General features: G+C 43.3%; 1 protein-coding gene across 1 annotated transcript in view; it reads left to right on the top strand.

Moving 5' to 3' along the window:
* The window catches only part of samd13 (sterile alpha motif domain containing 13), a 71,888-nt gene that overhangs the window by 38,013 nt on the left and 14,771 nt on the right, over positions 1 to 19,104 (top strand). Inside the window, exons 4-6 of the mRNA XM_072273290.1 lie at positions 6,285 to 6,379; positions 10,574 to 10,655; positions 18,999 to 19,092. Coding sequence (XP_072129391.1) covers positions 6,285 to 6,379; positions 10,574 to 10,655; positions 18,999 to 19,092 — 271 coding nt within the window. The remainder of the gene's footprint in view (positions 1 to 6,284; positions 6,380 to 10,573; positions 10,656 to 18,998; positions 19,093 to 19,104) is intronic.

The raw sequence follows: 19,104 nt of genomic DNA, 5'->3' as shown, positions 1-19,104 counted from the left end.
CATTGCATTTGCTTTCCTTACAAACAAATAACCTGCAAGCTAACCTTTAGGGAAACCTGTACTAGGTCTCCCAAGTCCCTTTGCACCTTTGATCTCTGAAACCTCATTGCATTTAAAAAAAATAGTCTACGTCTTTATTCTTCCTGAAACTCCTTTTTACCAAGTGTTGCTATAAACACTGCTGGTTATCCCTTTGCTAACACGCCAATGGACTCTGGGGTGAGAAAACCACCTTTCTCGAATTCCCAATCTGAACGAATACTATTTAAGCGCTGCCCACTGTCAGCAAGAAATAACAGATCGTCCACCACGTACAATTTGAAAAAAATGTATGTTTACAAATTTTCAGCTTTATCGAATAGTTAGTAGGAAAAAGAAAAAAGACAAATAAAAAAGGGCCCGTTACAGTTAACTCAGTCCAAATGTGCACACAAGTTGGAGCTCATCTTGACGTTGTCTTTAACTTGCGCGTTGAACCCACGATCTGTGTGAGAGCATGCGTGACTTTCCGATGTCCCTTGAAATTCATCTTGAACAGACTCTGCCCCCATAGCAGTAACTGTTCCTTCCTTGAAACTATTCATCTGCACAAAGCACCTTGTGCAACAGCGATGGCATCCTCAGCCATCTTTGCTCCTGTCTTCTCCCAGCTCCCGCCAAAAAAAAACCTCAACCCACACCAGTGTCCGTCACCAAAAACTCTGCCCAGCTTTCTCTCGAACCTTCTCCTAATTCCACCATCCTGATTGGCTGACAGAATATTCCTAAGTTGACCAACATAGCTCCTTATATTTAGCTGAAACCCAAACATGCTAAAAGCAGAACAGACTGCTCTTATAGAACTGCTAAAATGAAATGCCTACAGCATAAGCAGTAGAAATGTTAACCAGGATGTTACACTATCTTGCCCCCCCCCGCCCCCAACCAAAACATAGTCATGTTCTCGTGACTTTGAAATTTATCAACCCATCATTAATAACACAGTTTTTAAACGAGTTCTGTGATGTCAGGATCTCCAATCCATTTGTAAATGGTAGTGACATATCTCACTAGGGGGATAGACACAACACTCTGTTCCCCTGGTGTGTCACAGACCAGCCTCTCTGGGGGTTTCCTTTGAGATCTCCTTATCCCACCTTTGGCTCTTCTAGCTTCAATCACCTCTTGTGACCCTTCTGGTCGTTCAGAGGGTGGCTCCCTCATCTATCACTCGTGTCTTTGGTGGCTCAGGTACCCCTGCTCCATGACTGAACTTAACTTCCTTCAGTTTAAGCAGGTGCTGCCAAACATCTTCAACCTCTGGTGCTAACTGGTGAGATCTCTCTCCGAAAGGGGTGTCCTCAGTCACTCTAATAGTGTGGCAAGTACTCCTGGAGTAATCAACATCAGACTTGTCAGTAGAAAACTCATCTTCACATCTCAACATCTTCTCAGTTAATCTCCTTTTCCATGCCTCGGATATTCTGGTAAATTTGGGTGTTCCTGTCACTCTAGTTACTCCTCCAGGATGTAACATGACAGGCTTAGACTGTGTGTACCATACAGTTCCTCGTTTCTGCTCACCATCCTGCTCAAGGGGAACTTGCACCTTCTCAAAAGCAGCTTTGAACATGGTGAATGGACAAGGTTTTCAAAATGTTCTCTCCATTCCTCTCCTTGCATGCTTCCAGGAGCCTTCTCACAACGGCAGTATTTGTCCCCACAAGAATGGAAGCTCCACCCTTTGTAACTGGATCTGGGCAGACGAGCACTGGTGTGTCAATAGTCTCAGTTACTCCAACATCTGCTTCTGAAAACTCCAGCTTCAATGACGAGTCATCATCGTACGAGTATTCATCAGTACTAAGCCCCCAAATCTCAAGGGCACTAAGTGGACTCGTGTTTAGCAGCTTCATGTGTAGCATCTTGTTAAAAGCCTTCTAAAAATATGGTAGTAGCCTCATCTTCACTGTTGCCCTTAAAACATCTTTTGAGTGTGTCCGCACCTGAAACTTTAGCAGCAGTTCAGAGCGAATCAGACAAGGAGCTTGGGATCCTTCTTGCTTATGGGGGGGTTAATCAAAACGAACATGACAGGAGAGTTCTTCCCATTTTCAGGCCAAGATCTCTTGCTCAAGTTGTACCTTCCCTGGTTTGTTCATGTTTGTTGCCGATGCTGTCCAAGTTCGTTAGCGCTGTGTTTCTCATATCACTGGGTACTTGCCCCAAAGCTTCCAATCAATTCACCCAAAATTGTCCTGGGACATCCCAAGAATGAGGCAGGTACCAAACAACTTCAGGGGTTTGACCTTGTAAGAAATGAGAAGTGAAGGTGTTAATTATTCAGCTCCTCGAACTCTGGACGCATTTGTAAGATTGTGGGTACTCCCCTGTTTTTTTTCTCCCCCAGAAACCTCGACATTGGTTTAAGGCAGGATTCCCAACCTTTTTTATGCCACAGGCCCCTCCAGTTAACCGAGGAGTCCATGGAGTCCAGGTTGGGAACCCCTGGTTTAAGGAGATTAAAGATTTAGCTTTATTTATCACATGTACATGAAAACATACGGTGAAATGTGGCATCTGCTCCACGATCAACGCAGTCCGAGGATGTTTCTGGGGCAGCTTGCAGGTGTCGCCACGTTTCTAGTACCAACATAGATTGCCCACAACTTACTACCCCCAACCCAGACGCCTTGGGAATGTGGGAGGAAACAAGAGCACCCTAAACGGACACGAGGAGAATGTACAAACTCCTTACAGAATTGAACCCCGATCTTCCAGTCGTTGGCTTTATGCTAACCACTGCACTACTGTGCCGCCCCAGAAATAGGGAACACTTCACAAATTTGAGTGGAGAGAGATTTAGTAGGAAATAGCATTTTCACCCAGAGTGTTGTCAGTATATGGAATGAGCTGCCAGAGGAAGTGGTTGAGTCTCTGAAAACTACGTCACAGAAACAGGCCCTATGGCCCATCAAGTCCATGCTGAACAAGTTAAGCTGCCTACTCCCTTCGGCATTCACCGGGACCATACCCCTACCATCATGTACCTGTCCAAACTTCCCTGGAATGTTGAAATCAAGCTCCAGAGCACCACCTGTGCTTGCAGCTCATTCCCCACACTCATCACCCTCTGAGTGAAGAAGGTTCTCCTAAAATATTTCACCTTGCACCCTTAACCCATGACCTCTGGCTGTAGTCGCCCCCAAAATCAGTGGAAAAAGCCTGCTTGTATTTACTCTGTCTAAAACCCTTTATAATTTTTGATAAAACTTCTATCAAATCTCCTTTCAGTCTTCTACATTCTAAAGAATACAGTCCTAACCCATTCAGTCCCATAACTCAGGTCCCCTAGACCCGGCAGCACCGTGGGAACTTCCTCCGTACTCTTTCAACCTTGTTTACATCCTTCCTCCATGCCCTGCATATTCATGTGTCTGCCTAACAGCCTTTCAACCACCACTGTCGTATCTGGGTCTACATCACCACAACTAATAGCACATTTCCGGCACCCACCCCTCACCATGAAGAAAAAAAATAACTTCTCCCTCACCGCCCTCACCTTAAATCCATGTTCCCAGGTTTCAGACACTTCCACCCTGGGAAAAAGTACATACAGTAAATAAGACAGCTGTTCTTAAAATGTTGGTTGTGTGTCTTCAGGCCCCTGTACCTCCTCCCTTGATGGTCGTAACAAGTTGATGTCCTGGTGCCGGGACTCCCATAGTGGTATTCTGGGCGGTGGGGGGTGCGGAGCCTCTGGATTTAAACCCAGTGATGCTGGAGAAGTGATGATGTTTCCAGGTCGGGCGGATGTGTGGTTTAGAGGGGGAACCTGTGGGCAGAGATGACCCTGTGCATCTGCTGACTTCACTAGTTCCAAAGCGCAGGCCCGCAGGCTGCTGGCAGAAGTGAAAGTGAAAGTTCAGCGTGGTTGATGTTCAGTTGTCAGCACAGATTTCGTTGGCTTGTTCTTATGGGGTGGGGGGGTGCGGAGGAAAGATGCTTCCTCCTCCCCCCCCCCCCCACTGTAAGCTTTTTGGTTTTTAGAACATAAAACATGACAGCATAGAACAGACCTTCGGCCTACAATGTTGCGATGACCTTTTTAGCTACTGGAAGATGAATCTAACCCCTCCCTTCTATATAATCCTTCATATAAGTGCTTAGCAAAACCTCTTAAATGTCCCTAATGTGTCGGCCTCTAACACCACCTTTGGTAGAACATTGAACAGCACAGGGCCTTTTGCCTATAAACCTACTCCATGATCTGACCCTTCCTTTCTACTTAACCCATAACCCTCTGTACTGCCCTCACTGAGGTATTGGAACATTAACTAGACAATCAGCCCAACTCTATTCAGAAATGACATGAGGGTTGGGGTGTAGCCTCCTGGCTCCGTAGTTTTATTGCAGACACAATGGCATGAATAAGGAGCTAGAGGCCTATTTTCCGACTCGTGTTATTTTTAAGTGGAGTTTGGCTGACTGTCGAGTTGATATTACAACACTTCTGCGAGGGGTAGTACAGTGAAAGAACAATGCTTCTGCTGGGGAAATAACAGAATGGATTTAGATAGAAGCTTTTGTTCCTAATGTAAACCTCTGGCCTCCTGCCAGCCAATGTGCTTTCCTACCTACTACTTCCTGGCTGCACAGGAAGTGCGTAATACAGCTCTGAAACTGCTCATCAAAATAAAAGCTGAATGTGCTTAACATAAATCAATTGCTTGAAAGGCAGAACACTCTCTTCTTTTTTACATCTGTGTGCCCATCGAAGAACACTTACACCAACAACTGGCCACTCCTGAGTCTCACAGCTTATTTCCCAGAACTCAGAGTGGATTCAAACCTCCATAATCAATTCAGATTCAGGTTTATTGGAGAAGATCCTGAGAGGCAGGATTTATGAGGATTTGGAGAGACATAATCTGATTAGGGACAGTCAGCGTGACTTTGTCAAGGGCAGGTCATGCCTTACGAACCTGATTGAATTCTTTGAAGATGTAGCAAAACACACTGATGAATATAGAGCAGTGGGTGTAGTGTGTATGGCATTTGATAAGGTTCCCCATGCAATGCTTATTTAGAAAGTAATGAGGCATGGGATCGAAGGAGACCTTGCTTTGTCGATCCAGAATTAGCTTGCCCACAGAAAGCAAAGGGTGGTTGTGGATGGTTTGTATTCTGCATTGAGGTTGGTGACCAGTGCTGTTCTGCAGGGATCTGTTCTGGGTCCCCTCCTCTTTGTGATTTTTATAAAAGACCTTAATGAAGTAGAAAGGTGGGTTAGTTAGTTTGCTGATGACACAAGAGTTGGGGGTGTTGTGGATAGTCTGGAGGGTTGTCAGTGGGACATCGATAGGATGTGGAAATATGCTGAGAAGTGGCAAATGGAGTTCAACCCAGATAAGTGTGAAGTGGTTCATTTTGGTAGGTCAAATTTAATAACAGTATATAATATTAATGGTAAGGCTCTTGGCAGTGTGGAGGATCAGGGAGATCTTGGGGTCCGTGTTCATAGGACACTCAAAGCTGCTGTGCAGGTTGACAGTATTGTTAAGAAGGCGTATGATGTGTTGACCTTCATCAACCATGGGATTCAGTTCAAGAGCCGTGAGGTAATGTTACAGCTGTATAAGACTTTGGTCAGACCCCGCTTGGAGTACTTTGTTCAGTTCTGGTCACCTCACTACAGGAAGGATGTGGATACTATAGAGAGAGTGCAGAGGAGATTTACAAGGATGTTGCCTGGATCGGAGAGCACACCTTATGAGGATAGGTTGGGTGAACATTTCTCCTTGGAGCAATGGCGGATGAGAGGTGACCTGATAGAGATGACTAGATGATGAGAGGCATTGATCGTGCGGATAGGCAGAAGCTTTTCCCAGGGCTGAAACGGGTAACACAATGGGGCATAGTTTTAAGGTGCCTGGAAATTGGTACTGAGGGGATGTTTTTTCCCACACAGAGAGTAGTGGGTCCGTGGAATACACTGCCAGTGGTGGTGGTGGAAGCAGATACAATAGGGTCTTTTAAGAGACTCTTAGATAAGTTCATAGAGGTTAAAAATAGAGGGCAATGCAGTAGGCAAATTCTAGGCAGTTTCTAGAGTAGGTTACATGGTCGGTACAACGTTGTGGGCTGAAGGGCCTGTAATGTGCTGTAGATTTCTATGTTTCTGTTTTCTCTGTTTTATTATAGACCATAGAGCACCACAGCACAGTACAGTCTCTTCAGCCCACGGTTAAATGCGATCTTGTGGACACTTTTTAAAATATTCAAACTGTGTAACTCTCCCCCAGATTTGGAGCAAGATGCCTCTGAGATGGAATTGGTGGGACACTCCTCCGTGGACAACTTTCCCAAGGTTCCTGAATCCACACGCACCTCTGAGACGGTAAGGGCAATGCCGAGATGGTGAATTTTCCACTTGTGATGACGGCTAGGTAATATAAATTCAAGCAGTCAGTTCAAGGTTGGGCAAGCCTGGGTTGTTGTCATCCAGTGTACACTCAGTGGCCACATTATTAGGCACGGGAGTGGAACCTAGTGTGGTTGGCTGCTACTGTAGTCTATCCACTTCGAGCTTCAACGTCTTGTGCATTCAGAGATGCTCTTCTGCACACTACTGCTTATTTGCTTTCATTATCGTGGTCCACAAGCAGGGCCTGGGTCGGGTTGACTGGACGAGAGAGCCTAGTGATTAAAATCCGTAACACCCAAAGACCCCAGGTTATGTTACTGATTATGTGACCCGGTGCACGCCCGGATAACTAAGCCAAGTGATGTCAGACCAAGTTAACGAAAGGCATGGGCCAGATTAAAGTGGCTTCGCAACCCTAGCCTTAACCCTCATCCTAATGTCCAAGGGCCTACACACACCCACTAACCCTGGTCATGCCCCCACAGATGAGCTGACTTGTTTCAGGAGGAGGAAGATCCCAGTGAAGGCAAGTGTTGGACACGATTAATGAAGACCTGGGCCAGATCAAAGAGGCAGGGTTGCGTGACACTGAATCTGGAGTGACAAGATCAAGAAGCACAAGGGGGTTATTTTCCCATTGCCCACATAATCACATCCCCTCCTTATACTTTCCTCTAATCAACTTAAAATTATGCCCCTCTCATAATAGCTATTTCCACCCAGGGAAAAGTCTCTGGCTGTTCACTCTGTGCATCTTATCTTGTACACATTGATCAAGTTAAGTTCTCCCTCCTAAAGCGTTTGGAGGCTGAAAGGAGACACGCCGTCCATACAGATTGATTCATTACAACAGTGTATTGAGGTAGAACACAGTAAAACAATAACAGAATGCAGAATAAACCCTGTTACAGTTACAGAGAGAGTGTAAGAGAAAGCAGGCAGAAAATAAGGTGCCAAGTCATTATGGTGGTAGATTGTCAGGTTATTGTACTGGGGGAACGTTTTGCAATCTTACAACAGTGGGACAGGACCTGTCTGAGCCCGGTGGTCAAGCTTTCTGGCTTTTCTATCTTCAGTTTTCTACCCAATGACAAGGGGTTCGTCTTGGGTGGGTGGAGTCTTTGATTATGTTGGCTGTTTTACTGAGACAGCGAGAAGTGTAGACGGTCTGTACTGGCTTGTGTAATATCCGTTGGTGACCCCGACCAACTGTGTATAGATGCGACAGACAAAGTCTTTTTGGGTGATAATGTCAAATACAGGAGAGCATAGTTTTTTTTAGATTGTGAAGACATGCAGTCCTCTTTTATTGTCATTTAGTAATGCATGCATTAAGAAATGATACAATATTTCCTCCAGTGTGATATCACAAAACACAGGACAGACCAAGACTGAAAAAACTGACAAAACCACATAATTATAACATATAGTTACAAACAGTGTAACAATACCATAACTTGATGAAGAAGTCCATGTGCACAGTAAAGTTCAAAGTCTCTCAAATGTCCCACATCTCACGCAGGCGGAGAGAAGGAAGAAAAACTCTCCCTGCCATACCGACCACAATCCGACTCTGAGTCATCCGAAAACTTCGAGCTCTGATCAGCTCTCCGACACCGAGTACTGAGCACCATCACTATCTGAACGATTCAACCTCCTTCTCGGTTGCCAACAGCAGGCAAAGCCGGGGATTTTGAGGCCTTCCCTCCGAAAAATTCCCGACTGCGCAGTAACGATAGCAGCGAACGAGTGTTTGAGAAATTTCTCCAGATGTTCCTCTGTGCTTTCACGTCCATTCTCCATCAAATCAGAATTGTCCATGGCCCCTATTTAACAGATACGATATCATTTTTCATCGGAGGGCTGTGTATGCTTCTCTTCTTCTCCCGCCTTTATTTATTTATTGAGATACAGCGAGGAATAGGCCCTTCGTTCCCTTTGAACCGTGTTGCCCAGTGATCCCCCAATTTAACCCTAGCTGAATCACGTGACAATTTACAATGACCAGTTAACCAAGCATCCGGTACATCTTTTGACTGTGGAAGGAAACTGGAGCGCCCGGAGGAAACGCCCATGGCCATAGGGCAAATGTACAGACTCCTTCCAGATTGCAGTGGGAATTGAACCCAGATCACCGCTTGCCGCTCGCTGCTACTGACCACAAAGCCTTGTGCTAACCACTACGCCACCGTGCCACCCTGCAGTTTGAGGTGAGAGGGAAGAAATTTGACTGAGATGTGCAGGATAAGTTTCCTTGCGCAGAGAATCTGCGTGCCTGGAACATGTTGCCAGAGGCAGAGACGATGGGGCCACATGGTGTGGGGTAGAGGTCAGCCCAACGGTTTATGGTGCTGGCGACCCTGGTTCAGTTCTATCGCTGTCTGTAAGGAGTTTGTACCGTCTCTGTGTGACGACATGAGTTTCCTGCAGCTGCTCTCGTTTCTTCCCATAGTCCAAAGTTGTGCGTTGGGCCAGAAAGGCCGTCATTGTGCTGTATCACTAAATAAATTGGGGTGGTGGGGTAAAGATATCTCTACCAAAGGAGAAAAAGGTGCTTCTTCCCTCTGCTAGTGTGCAGGTCACCCTTGGACAAGGTGTAGCACGTACTTAACCCCCCGACCAGGGTCACATGAAGCCATGGGAGCAGGTAGTGGGTGGTCATAGGAGCAGCTGGTGCATATCACAAGTCCTGGTTATGCGACCACTGACGCCAGGCAGATAATCTCTGAAAAGTATTGATAATGGCTGGGGTCACCCGTCTTGTAAAGACGCTGCCCAGAAGAAGGCAATGACAAACCACTTCTGTAGGAAAATTTCCCACGAACAATCAGGGTTATAGAAAGACCTTGATTGCCGTCGTCATACGAAACAGCACGTAGTGATGGTGAAATACAATATCCGTGTTTATGTGGTGTTTAGGCATGTGAACGTGCAGACAGCAGGTGGGCACAGATCATGTTCAGGCAGATAGGATTAGCTTAATCTGACAGTATAGACGTAGTGGGCCGAAGGGCCTGTTTCTCTGCTGTACTTGTGTGTTCTAACATTCCAGATCCCTTCATTAGAACTGCCACTTTCCTCAGCATCTGTACCTACTTCCTTATCAGAAGATTCCCCTCCCTTCCCCAGGACTGTAGACCCTTCCTCCTCTGACTGGAGTTTGCAATTCATCCAATGGAATAAAAGCATACATTTCTAAAGAATGATCTGGCCCGGGGGGGGGGGCGGGGGGGGAACGTTTTCCTCTCTTCCCCACAGTTGCTTCCTGACCTGCCAAGTGTTTCCAGCAATGTTTGTTGTTTGGGTAAACAAAATGGCTATTTGTGTGTCGGTCTTGAATTCTGTTGATTGGCTGTTTTACTCTGTGGTAAAGGCCGCTCTTTTGCCAGCTCTCTCTAGACCATGGGTTCCCAACTTTCTTTAAACCATGGACCCCTGTTCTAACAGAAATCAATTCTGTATGTTTAGGCTTCTAAAACAGTGACCACATCTATATTTCCCTGGAAGAAGGGTCTTGTTGACTTTTAATTCCCCTTCATACATCAATGTTCCAAGTAAATTTATTTTCAAAGTATGTGTGTATCATCATTTCTACCTTGAGATTCATTTTCTTGCAGGCATTTACAGAAAAAATACAATATAATTCTATGAAAACTATGTATAAACAGGCAAAGAGTGACAAACAACCAGTGTGTGCAAAAGAAGATAAACAAGTAAAAATAATACTGAGAATATGAGTTGTAGAGTTCTTGACAGTTAATCGATGTGTTGTGGAATCAGTTCAGAGTTGTAGTGAGTGAAGTTATCCATGCTAGTTCAGGAGTCTGATGGTTGAGGGGTAATGAATGATCCTGAAACTGGTGGTGTGGGAATTGAGGATTCTCTGCTTCCTGCCTGATGGTGGTAGTGAGAAGAGAGCATGGCCTGGGATGTTTGAGAGTCTTTGATGGATGCTGCTTTCTTGTAGCATTGCTCCTTGTCGATGTGTTCAATGGTGGGTGGGCTTTGCCTGAGATAGCTTTGGCTGTGTCCACAACTTTCTGTGGTCTGTTTTTGTTCCTGAGCATTGGCGTTTTCATACCTGGCTGTGTGCTGTCTGACTTGCTGATTTCCTCCAGCGTTTTGTGCATGTCACTCTAATTTCTCCCCGTCCCCTTTCTGTTCCAGTCAGAACTCTTGAATTGTGAAGACTACAAGAAGTCTCGTAGCTTGAATGGTCATGCCCAAGACCTGTCGGGAAACTCTGCAGGTAAAGCTCCCCCCTTGTCGCTGAACTTGGCTGATGAGTCGCACAGCGGGTAGTGCAGCTATATGACACCTTCAGGGACCCGAGTTTGATACTGATCTCAGGCACTGTCTGTGTGAGTTTTGCACATTCTCACTGTAACTGTGCCCATAATGTCGTGCTGAACCAATTCAGTTAGTAATCAAATGGCCACCTAAACTAATCTCTTCTGCCTACACAATGTCCATATCCTTCCATTTTCCTCACATTCATGTGTCTATGTAAACATCTCTTTACTTTTCAATATTTTTATTTGTTTCTACATAAAAGAATACAGAGTACAAGAAAGTATATATAAAAGGTCGAGAAAAAACATCTACCAATTACATTGTTATTATGAATAGATATAATCTCATTACCCTGTATTCATGTAGGTTAGTCAAAGTTATATTGAAATATACTAATTTATTACAGAAAAGAGTCTAACCCCTACCAAGACCGAAGCTGTTTATTAAGGAGAAAAAAAAGGTAAAATACCTTCTCGTATAATAAAAATTAATAATAGCCAACATCTAAATTTAAACAACGAATTGAGGGTTTGAAAGTTTTGAAAATAGTTCAGAAAGGGTCCCCACAATGTTTGCAAGTCTTGACGAGATTCAGAAATTGAACAACGAATCTTCTCTAAATCTAAGCGTGAAGTAACATCGCACAACCGTTGAGCATGAGTAGGAGGAGAAACATCTTTCCATTTAAACAAAAGCGCCCTCCTAGCTATAAGAGAGCTAACAGCCAAAATATGTAAATCGGATGTCTTCAGCTTGATATCTTGTCCTGCAACAATACTGAATAGGGCCGTCAGAGGATTAGGCTTGAAATTGACTTTGAAAAGTAAAGAACAAGTTTGAAAAACTTCCTTCCAATATTTTTCAAAACATGGACAAGTCCAGAACATCTGAATTAATGAAGCTTCTCCATTATTGCATCTGTTACAGTAGGGAGATATATTCAAATAAAAACGAGATAGCTTATCTTTAGTCATATGGACTCTATGTACCATCTTAAATTGTATGAAGGAATGGCGAGCACATAGCGATGACGTATTAACCAGTTGAAAAATTTCATTCCAAGTTTTCTCAGATACTGATGTCCGTAAGTCTTGTTCCCGGAGGTTCTTAATTTTGTCTAAAGGAACTCCAGTAACATACCATAAATATTAGATATTGAGCCATTATAAAAAGGTGTCAAATTAAAAATTACACCTAGTAAGTTCTTATCTGAGCTTATAGGAAATGTGCATAATTGAGATCTTAGAAAGTCTCTAATTTGTAGATATCTAAGAAAGTGAGTTTTGAGTAGGCTATATTTAGATAGATAGACATACTTTATTGATCCCGAGGGAAATTGGGTTTTGTAACAGTTGCACCAACCAAGAATAGAGCATAAATATAGCAATACAAAAACCACAAACAATCAAACAACAAAATGCAAACTATGCCAGATGGAAAATAAGTCCAGGACCAGCCTATTGGCTCAGGGTGTCTGACCCTCCAAGGGAGGAGTTTTAAAGTTTGATGGCCACAGGCAGGAATGACTTCGTATGACGCTCTGTGTTGCATCTCAGTGGAATGAGTTTCTGGCTGAATGTACTCCTGTGCCCAACCAGTACATTATGTAGTGGATGGGAGACATTGTCCAAGATGGCATGCAACTTGGACAGCATCCTCTTTTCAGACACCACCATCTGAAATTTAGCTGACAATTGCTCAAATGAAAAAAGATTTCGTCCAACAAACAGATCCCAAAAATATTTAATACCCAACCTGTCGCATTCTTTAAAAACTAAATCAGTCATGGAGGGTTTTAAAAAAAATTAGAATAAATGGGACTAGAAAGGGAAAATTTAAATAAACCAAAATGTTTTCTAAATTGTATCCAGATCATCAGAGTATGTTTAACTATTAAATTATCAGTTAGTTTACTTACAAATAAAGGAAACGAGGATCTAAGAAGAGAAATTATAGAAAATTTATTAACAGAAATAGCTTCTAAAGAAACCCATACCGGACAGGCTACACGATTAGTATAATATATCCAAAACATAAGATATCATATAGTAACTGCCCAGTAATAAAACTTAAAATTAGGTAAGGCTTTTTAGGTTTTCCAGACTTTTTAGGTTTTTGAAGATGAACTTTATTTAAATGAGGATGTTTATTTTTCCATATATAGGAGGATAAAATAGATTCAAGAGAGTCAAAAAAGGATTTAGGAATAAAAACAGGTAAAGCCTGAAGAAGATATATAAATTTAGGTAGAATATTAATTTTAATAGAATTAATTCGTCCAATCAATGAAATTGAAAGAGGTGACCAATTTAATGATATCTTTTGTACTGTCGTGGTTCGGTCCGTGAAGTCCGCATTCCGGTTCACAGTCCAGTCCATCGACCCTTGTTCCAAGTTTTCCTGTCTACCCTGTTTCTGTTCCTGTTGAGCACTATTTGAGACAGCTGATTCTCGTTGGGGCTGGCTGCATAAATACCTCCAGAGACCAGGGCGTGGTGGTTGGATTGTTCTTGTCCTTACTCCTTGTATCCCTTCCCCTGCCTTCTGTTTCCTCACCTGAAGCCCTGCCTTGTCTTGCCGGTAACTCTCGCCTCGCTTCGCCTGTAGTCTTGTCTTGGAGCCACCCTGTACCTAGCTCCCTTCTTGTCCCTTGCCTCCGCTGGGTAAGTCAGACTGTCTTGCCGTTACCCTGCGGTTGGTTCTGTCCCTTGCCTCCGTCGGGTAAGCCAGGCTGTCTTGCTGTTACCTACGGTTGGTTCTGTCCCTTCCTGTCCCTTGCCTCCGCCAGGTGAGTCAGGCCGTCTTGCCGTTACCCTGCGGTTGGTTCTGTCCTTTCCTGTCCCTTGCCTCCGTCGGGTAAGCCAGGCCGTATTGCCATTACCCTGCGGTTGGTTCTGTCCCTTCCTGTCCCTTGCCTCTGTCGGGTGGAGTACCGCACCCTGCCCAGGTGATCCACGCCCTGCCCAGGAGTACTGCGCCCTGCCCAGGAGGAGCTTCAAGACCCCAAGCCTTGAGCCTCGCCCCAAGCCAAGCTTCAAGACCCCAAGTCTCAAGTCTCTGGTCTCCAACCTGAAGACTCCAGCTTCGTCCTGCCTGCCAGCCAAGTCACGTCCTTGCCTAGTTCTGGGGTCCGAGACAGAGGCAAGGCCCAGGTTCTGGGCCCTTGTCCAGTCTCTGGCTCGGAGTCCAAGCCCTGGTTCCTAGCTCTCTTGTCCAGTCCTGTTCTGGGTTCCCAGTTTTCTTGTCCATGTCCCAACCCTTGCCCTGTATCCTAGTCCTGTCCCTAGTGCTTCGGTGTCTGTGTCTTGCACTTGGGCCTGTTTCCAGCCACCTCCTTATGACATGTACATGGTTCAATAAAGTATTCTTTAAACGGGTGTTTGTAATTCTTAGTGATTGTTACACCCAAATAAGTAAATTGATTCCTTACAATTTTAAATTTATACCAAATTAGTTAAAGGAAATAACTCACTCTTATGTAGGTTCAATTTATATCCTGAAAACTGGCTAAAACGGGAGAGTAAAGAAAGTACGCAAGGTAACAAAATCTCAACATTGGAGATAAAAAGTGATATATCATCAGCGTAAAGCGAGATTTTATGGGTGATACCTCTCCTTGAAATAGCACAGATATCATTAGATTCTCGAAAAGCAATAGCAAGGGGTTCTAAAGCTAAATCAAAAAGCAAAAGACTTAACGGACAACCTTGTCTAGTTCCGGGGTGAAGTTTAAATGGTTTGGAATTTTGAAAATTAGTAAGAACTCGAGCAGAAGGAGATAAATAAAGTAATTTAATCCATTGAGTAAAATCTGGTCCGAAATTGAATTTTTCTAAGGTTTTAAATACATAATTCCATTCAACCCGATTGAAGGCCTTCTCAGCATCTAAGGATATCACACATTCCGATATCTCCCGAGAAGGAGAGTAAGTAACATTTAATACACGACGTATATTAAAATGGGAATGTGGGTTTTTAATAAATCCCGTCTGATCATCAGAAATAATACAAGGTAAAATATTTTCAATCCTACGAGCCAGAACTTTAGAAAGAATTTTAGTGTCTACATTAAGTAATGAAATTGGACTATATGAAGAACATTCAGTTGGATCCTTGTCCTTTTTTAGGATGAGCGAAATAGAAGCTTCATAAAAAGATAGAGGCAAACGACCCAATTTGAAAGAATCCAAAAAGACTAAGTATAACTGCAGTATAATTAATGAAGAAAAAGCCTTATAAAATTCTCCAGAAAATCCATCTGGACCTGGATCCTTCCCTGAGTGTAAAGAACGTATAGCCTCGGCTATTTCCTCATAAGAAATGGGTTGATCCATCTGTTTGCAGAAAGTGCCGGGATACTTTTGATCTAAAAAATTGTTCATTACAGTATTATCTTTAGGGGAGTCAGAACTGTAAAGTTTAGAATAGAATTCTGTAAATGTATCATTTATTTCAGAGTAATCATTTGTCCTATCACCATTAGTTTTGCAAATTTCTTTAATTTGTCATTTAATTATAGAAGTTTTTAATTGGTTGGCCAACACTTTGCCTGATTTATCTCCATGAATGTAAAATTGAGTTTTATCTTTAAGAAGTTAAGTTTCAATTGGATATGTTAACAGAAGATTATATTTAGTTTTAACTTCAACACGTCTTTTATATAAAACAGGATCTGGAGCTATAGCATAATTTTGATCTAATTGTTTTAGTTGATTGGCTAATTCAATTCTTCCTTTATTAGCCTTATTCATAACACTCGCAGTATAAGAAATAATTTGTCCTCCAATATAGGCCTTGAAAGTATCCCATACAATAAGATTAGAAGTCTCTTCCTTTTTATTCTCTTCAAAAAACAAAATAATATGCTGCTCTAAAAATTTTAAAAATTCCTTATCAGATAACAAAATTGTATAACAACGCCAGAATCTGTTGGTTTGAAGAAGACCAGGGAATTATAAAGATAAAAATATAGGAGCATGATCTGAAACAGCAATCTCTTTATATTCACACTAACGAACTGATGAGGTCATTTGACTATCGATTTCAAAAAAAAATCAATCCTGGAATATGTGTGATGAACATGGGGGGGAAAAAACAAATATTCCCTATCTAAGGGATGTAAGAAACGTCAAACATCAACTATACCACACTTCAATAAAAAGGATTGAATAAACAAAGCTGATTTATTAAGAGAAGCTGGTCTAGAAGATGGTCGGTCTAAGATTGGGTCTAGCCAACAGTTAAAATCTCCTCCCATCACCAAAGAATAAAGATTCAGATCTGGTAAAAATGAAAAAACATTCAAAGAATCCTGGGTCATCTACATTTGGGACATACACATTGGCAAATACTATTAACTTATTATCTAGTTTTCCTGAGACTATAACAAAATGTCCATTAGTATCAGACCCTACTTTATGTTGGACAAAGGAAAGTGTATTATCTATAAGAATCGAAACTCCTCTAGATTTGGCCTGAAAAGAAGAGTGAAAACAAAGTCCATTCCAACGGCTAAACAACCATAGATTATCACATTTGCGATCTCTGGCACTGTCTGTGTGAAGTTTGCACGTTCTCACTGTAACTGCATCCATAATGTCATGCTGAACTAATTCAGTTAGTAATCAAATGGCCACCTAAACTAATCTCTTCTGCCTATGCAGTGTCCATATCCTTCCATTTTCCTCACATTCATGTGTCCATCTAAACATCTCTTAAAAATCTCTAATGCATCTGTCTCTGCCACCACCCAGGCAGTGTGCTCCAGGCACCCACCACTCTGTGTGGGGGGAAAAACAAAAAAGAACTTGCCCCTCACACCTCCTTTGAAATTACCCCCTCACCTTAAATACACACCCTCTGGTATTTGACATTTCAACCCTGGGAAAAATATACTGTCTGTCTGCACTATCTATGCCTCTCATAATCTTTAAACCTCTATCAGCCGCTCCAGAGTAAACAACCCAAGATTGTCCAAACTCTCATTATAGCACATGTCGCCTAATCCAGGCAGCATCCTGGTAAACAACTTCTGCACCCTCTCCAAAGCCTTCACATGCTCCCTATAGTGGAGCGACCAGAACTGTATGCAAAAAGCTTTTGTATGTTAAAGTATGTCGGTACAGTTTTTGGAATTTTTAATTACATAATCCTGTGATTGAATTTAGAGGCTTAATTTGTTCCGAGATTCTGTATGTTTTAAATGAGCTATTTCATTAATTGTTAAATGTTCTCTGTATTGTTGGTGCTATAGTTAATTTTAGTTAAAAGGTACCTGCCATCAATATCCCGGGAGTCACCAACAGCCAGAAACTTAACTAGATCAACCACATAAATAACATGACTGTACAAACTGGACAGAGGCTAGGCATCCTGAGGTAAATGACCTGTCTTCTGGCTCTCAAAGCCTTTCCACCATCTACAAGATTTACATCATGTTTATGATTTGCTCTCTATGTTTTTAGATGTACATAGAATATACTGTATATACTGTTCAGTATATAAAAACATCATGAAGGATCCCACACACCCTGCTCATGGACTGCTTGTCCCACTCCCATCGGGGAGGAGGCTACATAACATCCACACCAGGAACACCAGACACAAAAACAGTTACTTTCTTCCCAAAGCAGTGAGGTTGATCAACACCTCCGCCCTCTAACCCACCCCTCCACACCCCCAACCACCAGGACTTTATCATTTCCTGTCAGTCACCTTGTGTACAGACACTCCTGTGCCCAATGTCACTTTATGGACAATCTATGTATATAAGCTATCTTATGTATTCATATTTATTGTGTCCTTTTTGTGCTGCGTCAGATCTGGAGTAACCATTATTTTGTTTTCCTTTGCATTAAGTATACTGGAAATGTCATTAAACAATCTTGAATCTTGCACAGTACTATAGTAATTTTATGTATTGCACTGTACTGTTGCCACAAAAAGAAACAAATTTCATGACACATATGAGTGATGATAAACCTGATTCTGATATGGGTCTCTGTTGTGGACTGAGAGTGGGAAGGGGGCAGGGAGAGGGGAGTCATGGTTAGGGAAAAGGGAAGGGAGAGGGGAGGGAGTGGGAAGCACCAGAGAGATGGTCCCTAATGATCAATAAACCAATTGTTTGGAATCAAATGATCTTGCCTGGCATCTCAGGGCTGGGTGTGTCTGCACTCACACCACCCCACCCTTGGCACTCCTCCTCTGCCACCTGTCCCACACCCTTCCTGTGGTGCTCCACCTTCATCCTTTGCTCCTGCCATATTCACAAGCTCACTCTCCGATTCATGTTGAGAAACACAGTACAATGCGAAAGTCTCAGGCAGCCTAGCTATATACTGTATGTGTCTGAGACTTGCACGGGACTGTATGTGTTAATGTAGTGTCTTCACGTTAATGTGTAAGAGCCACAAGAACGTTTCCAGACAGTGACACTGGTATTGTGTTGTTCTTTAAAGACACCGTGAGTACTGTGTCCTTTGTCAATTTCCCACCACCACCTCTGGTGTCCGTGTGTACGCACGTGTGTGTGTGTGTGTGTGTGTGTGTGTGTGTGTGTGCGCGTGTGTGTGCGCGCGTGTGTGTGCGCGCGTGTGTGTGCGCGCGTGTGTGTGTGCGCGTGTGCGCGCGCGTGTGTGTGTGCGCGTGTGCGTGTGTGTGTGTGCGCGCGCGTGTGTGTGCGCGTGTGTGTGTATGCATGTTTCTGAATCAGGTTCAATATCACCAGCATAGGTTGTAAAATTTGTCTTTGTGGCAGTAGTGCAGTGAAATACATAATAAAGAAACTGAATTAAAGTGAAAAGTTGAATGACTAGTGTAAAAAGAATAGGTAGTGTTCACGGGTTCAATGTCCATTCAGAAGTCGGATGGCAGAGGGGAAGAAGCGGCTTCTGAAACATTGAGTGTGTGCCTTCAGGCTTCTGTATCTCCTCCTTGGTAGCAATGAGAAGAGGGCATGTTCTGGGTGATGGGGGTCCGTAATGATGGATACCACCTTTCTGAGGCATTGTGCCTTGAAGATGTCCTGGATACTGGGGAGGCCAGTGCCCATGATGGGGCCAACCCAGTTTACAACGTTCTGCAGCTCATTTTGATCCTGTGCAATGGCCCACTCCAAACCAGGCAGTGATGCAGCCAGTTAGAAAGCTCTCTGTGATACATCTGTAAAAATTTGCAAGTGTCTTTGCTGACACACCAAATATCCTGAAACTGCTAATGAAATGCAGCCGCTGTCATTCCTTCTCTGTGATTGTACTGTTCTGTCCTTTGATTGCTTGTACCTCTTCCCTTCTCCCAGTTCTGGAAGTCCGAGGTGCCTCATGCCTCCCGACACCGTCAGCGTCTCCCGTCGAGATGAAGACCTTTGAGACCAGCTCCTTGGGCACTGAGAGGTGCGTGTCAAT

Source organism: Mobula birostris, chromosome 12, assembly GCF_030028105.1.
Source record: "Mobula birostris isolate sMobBir1 chromosome 12, sMobBir1.hap1, whole genome shotgun sequence".
Classification (NCBI taxonomy): domain Eukaryota; kingdom Metazoa; phylum Chordata; class Chondrichthyes; order Myliobatiformes; family Myliobatidae; genus Mobula; species Mobula birostris.
The sequence above is the reverse complement of the archived record's forward strand: the minus strand, read 5'-3'. Positions and strand labels throughout refer to the sequence as shown.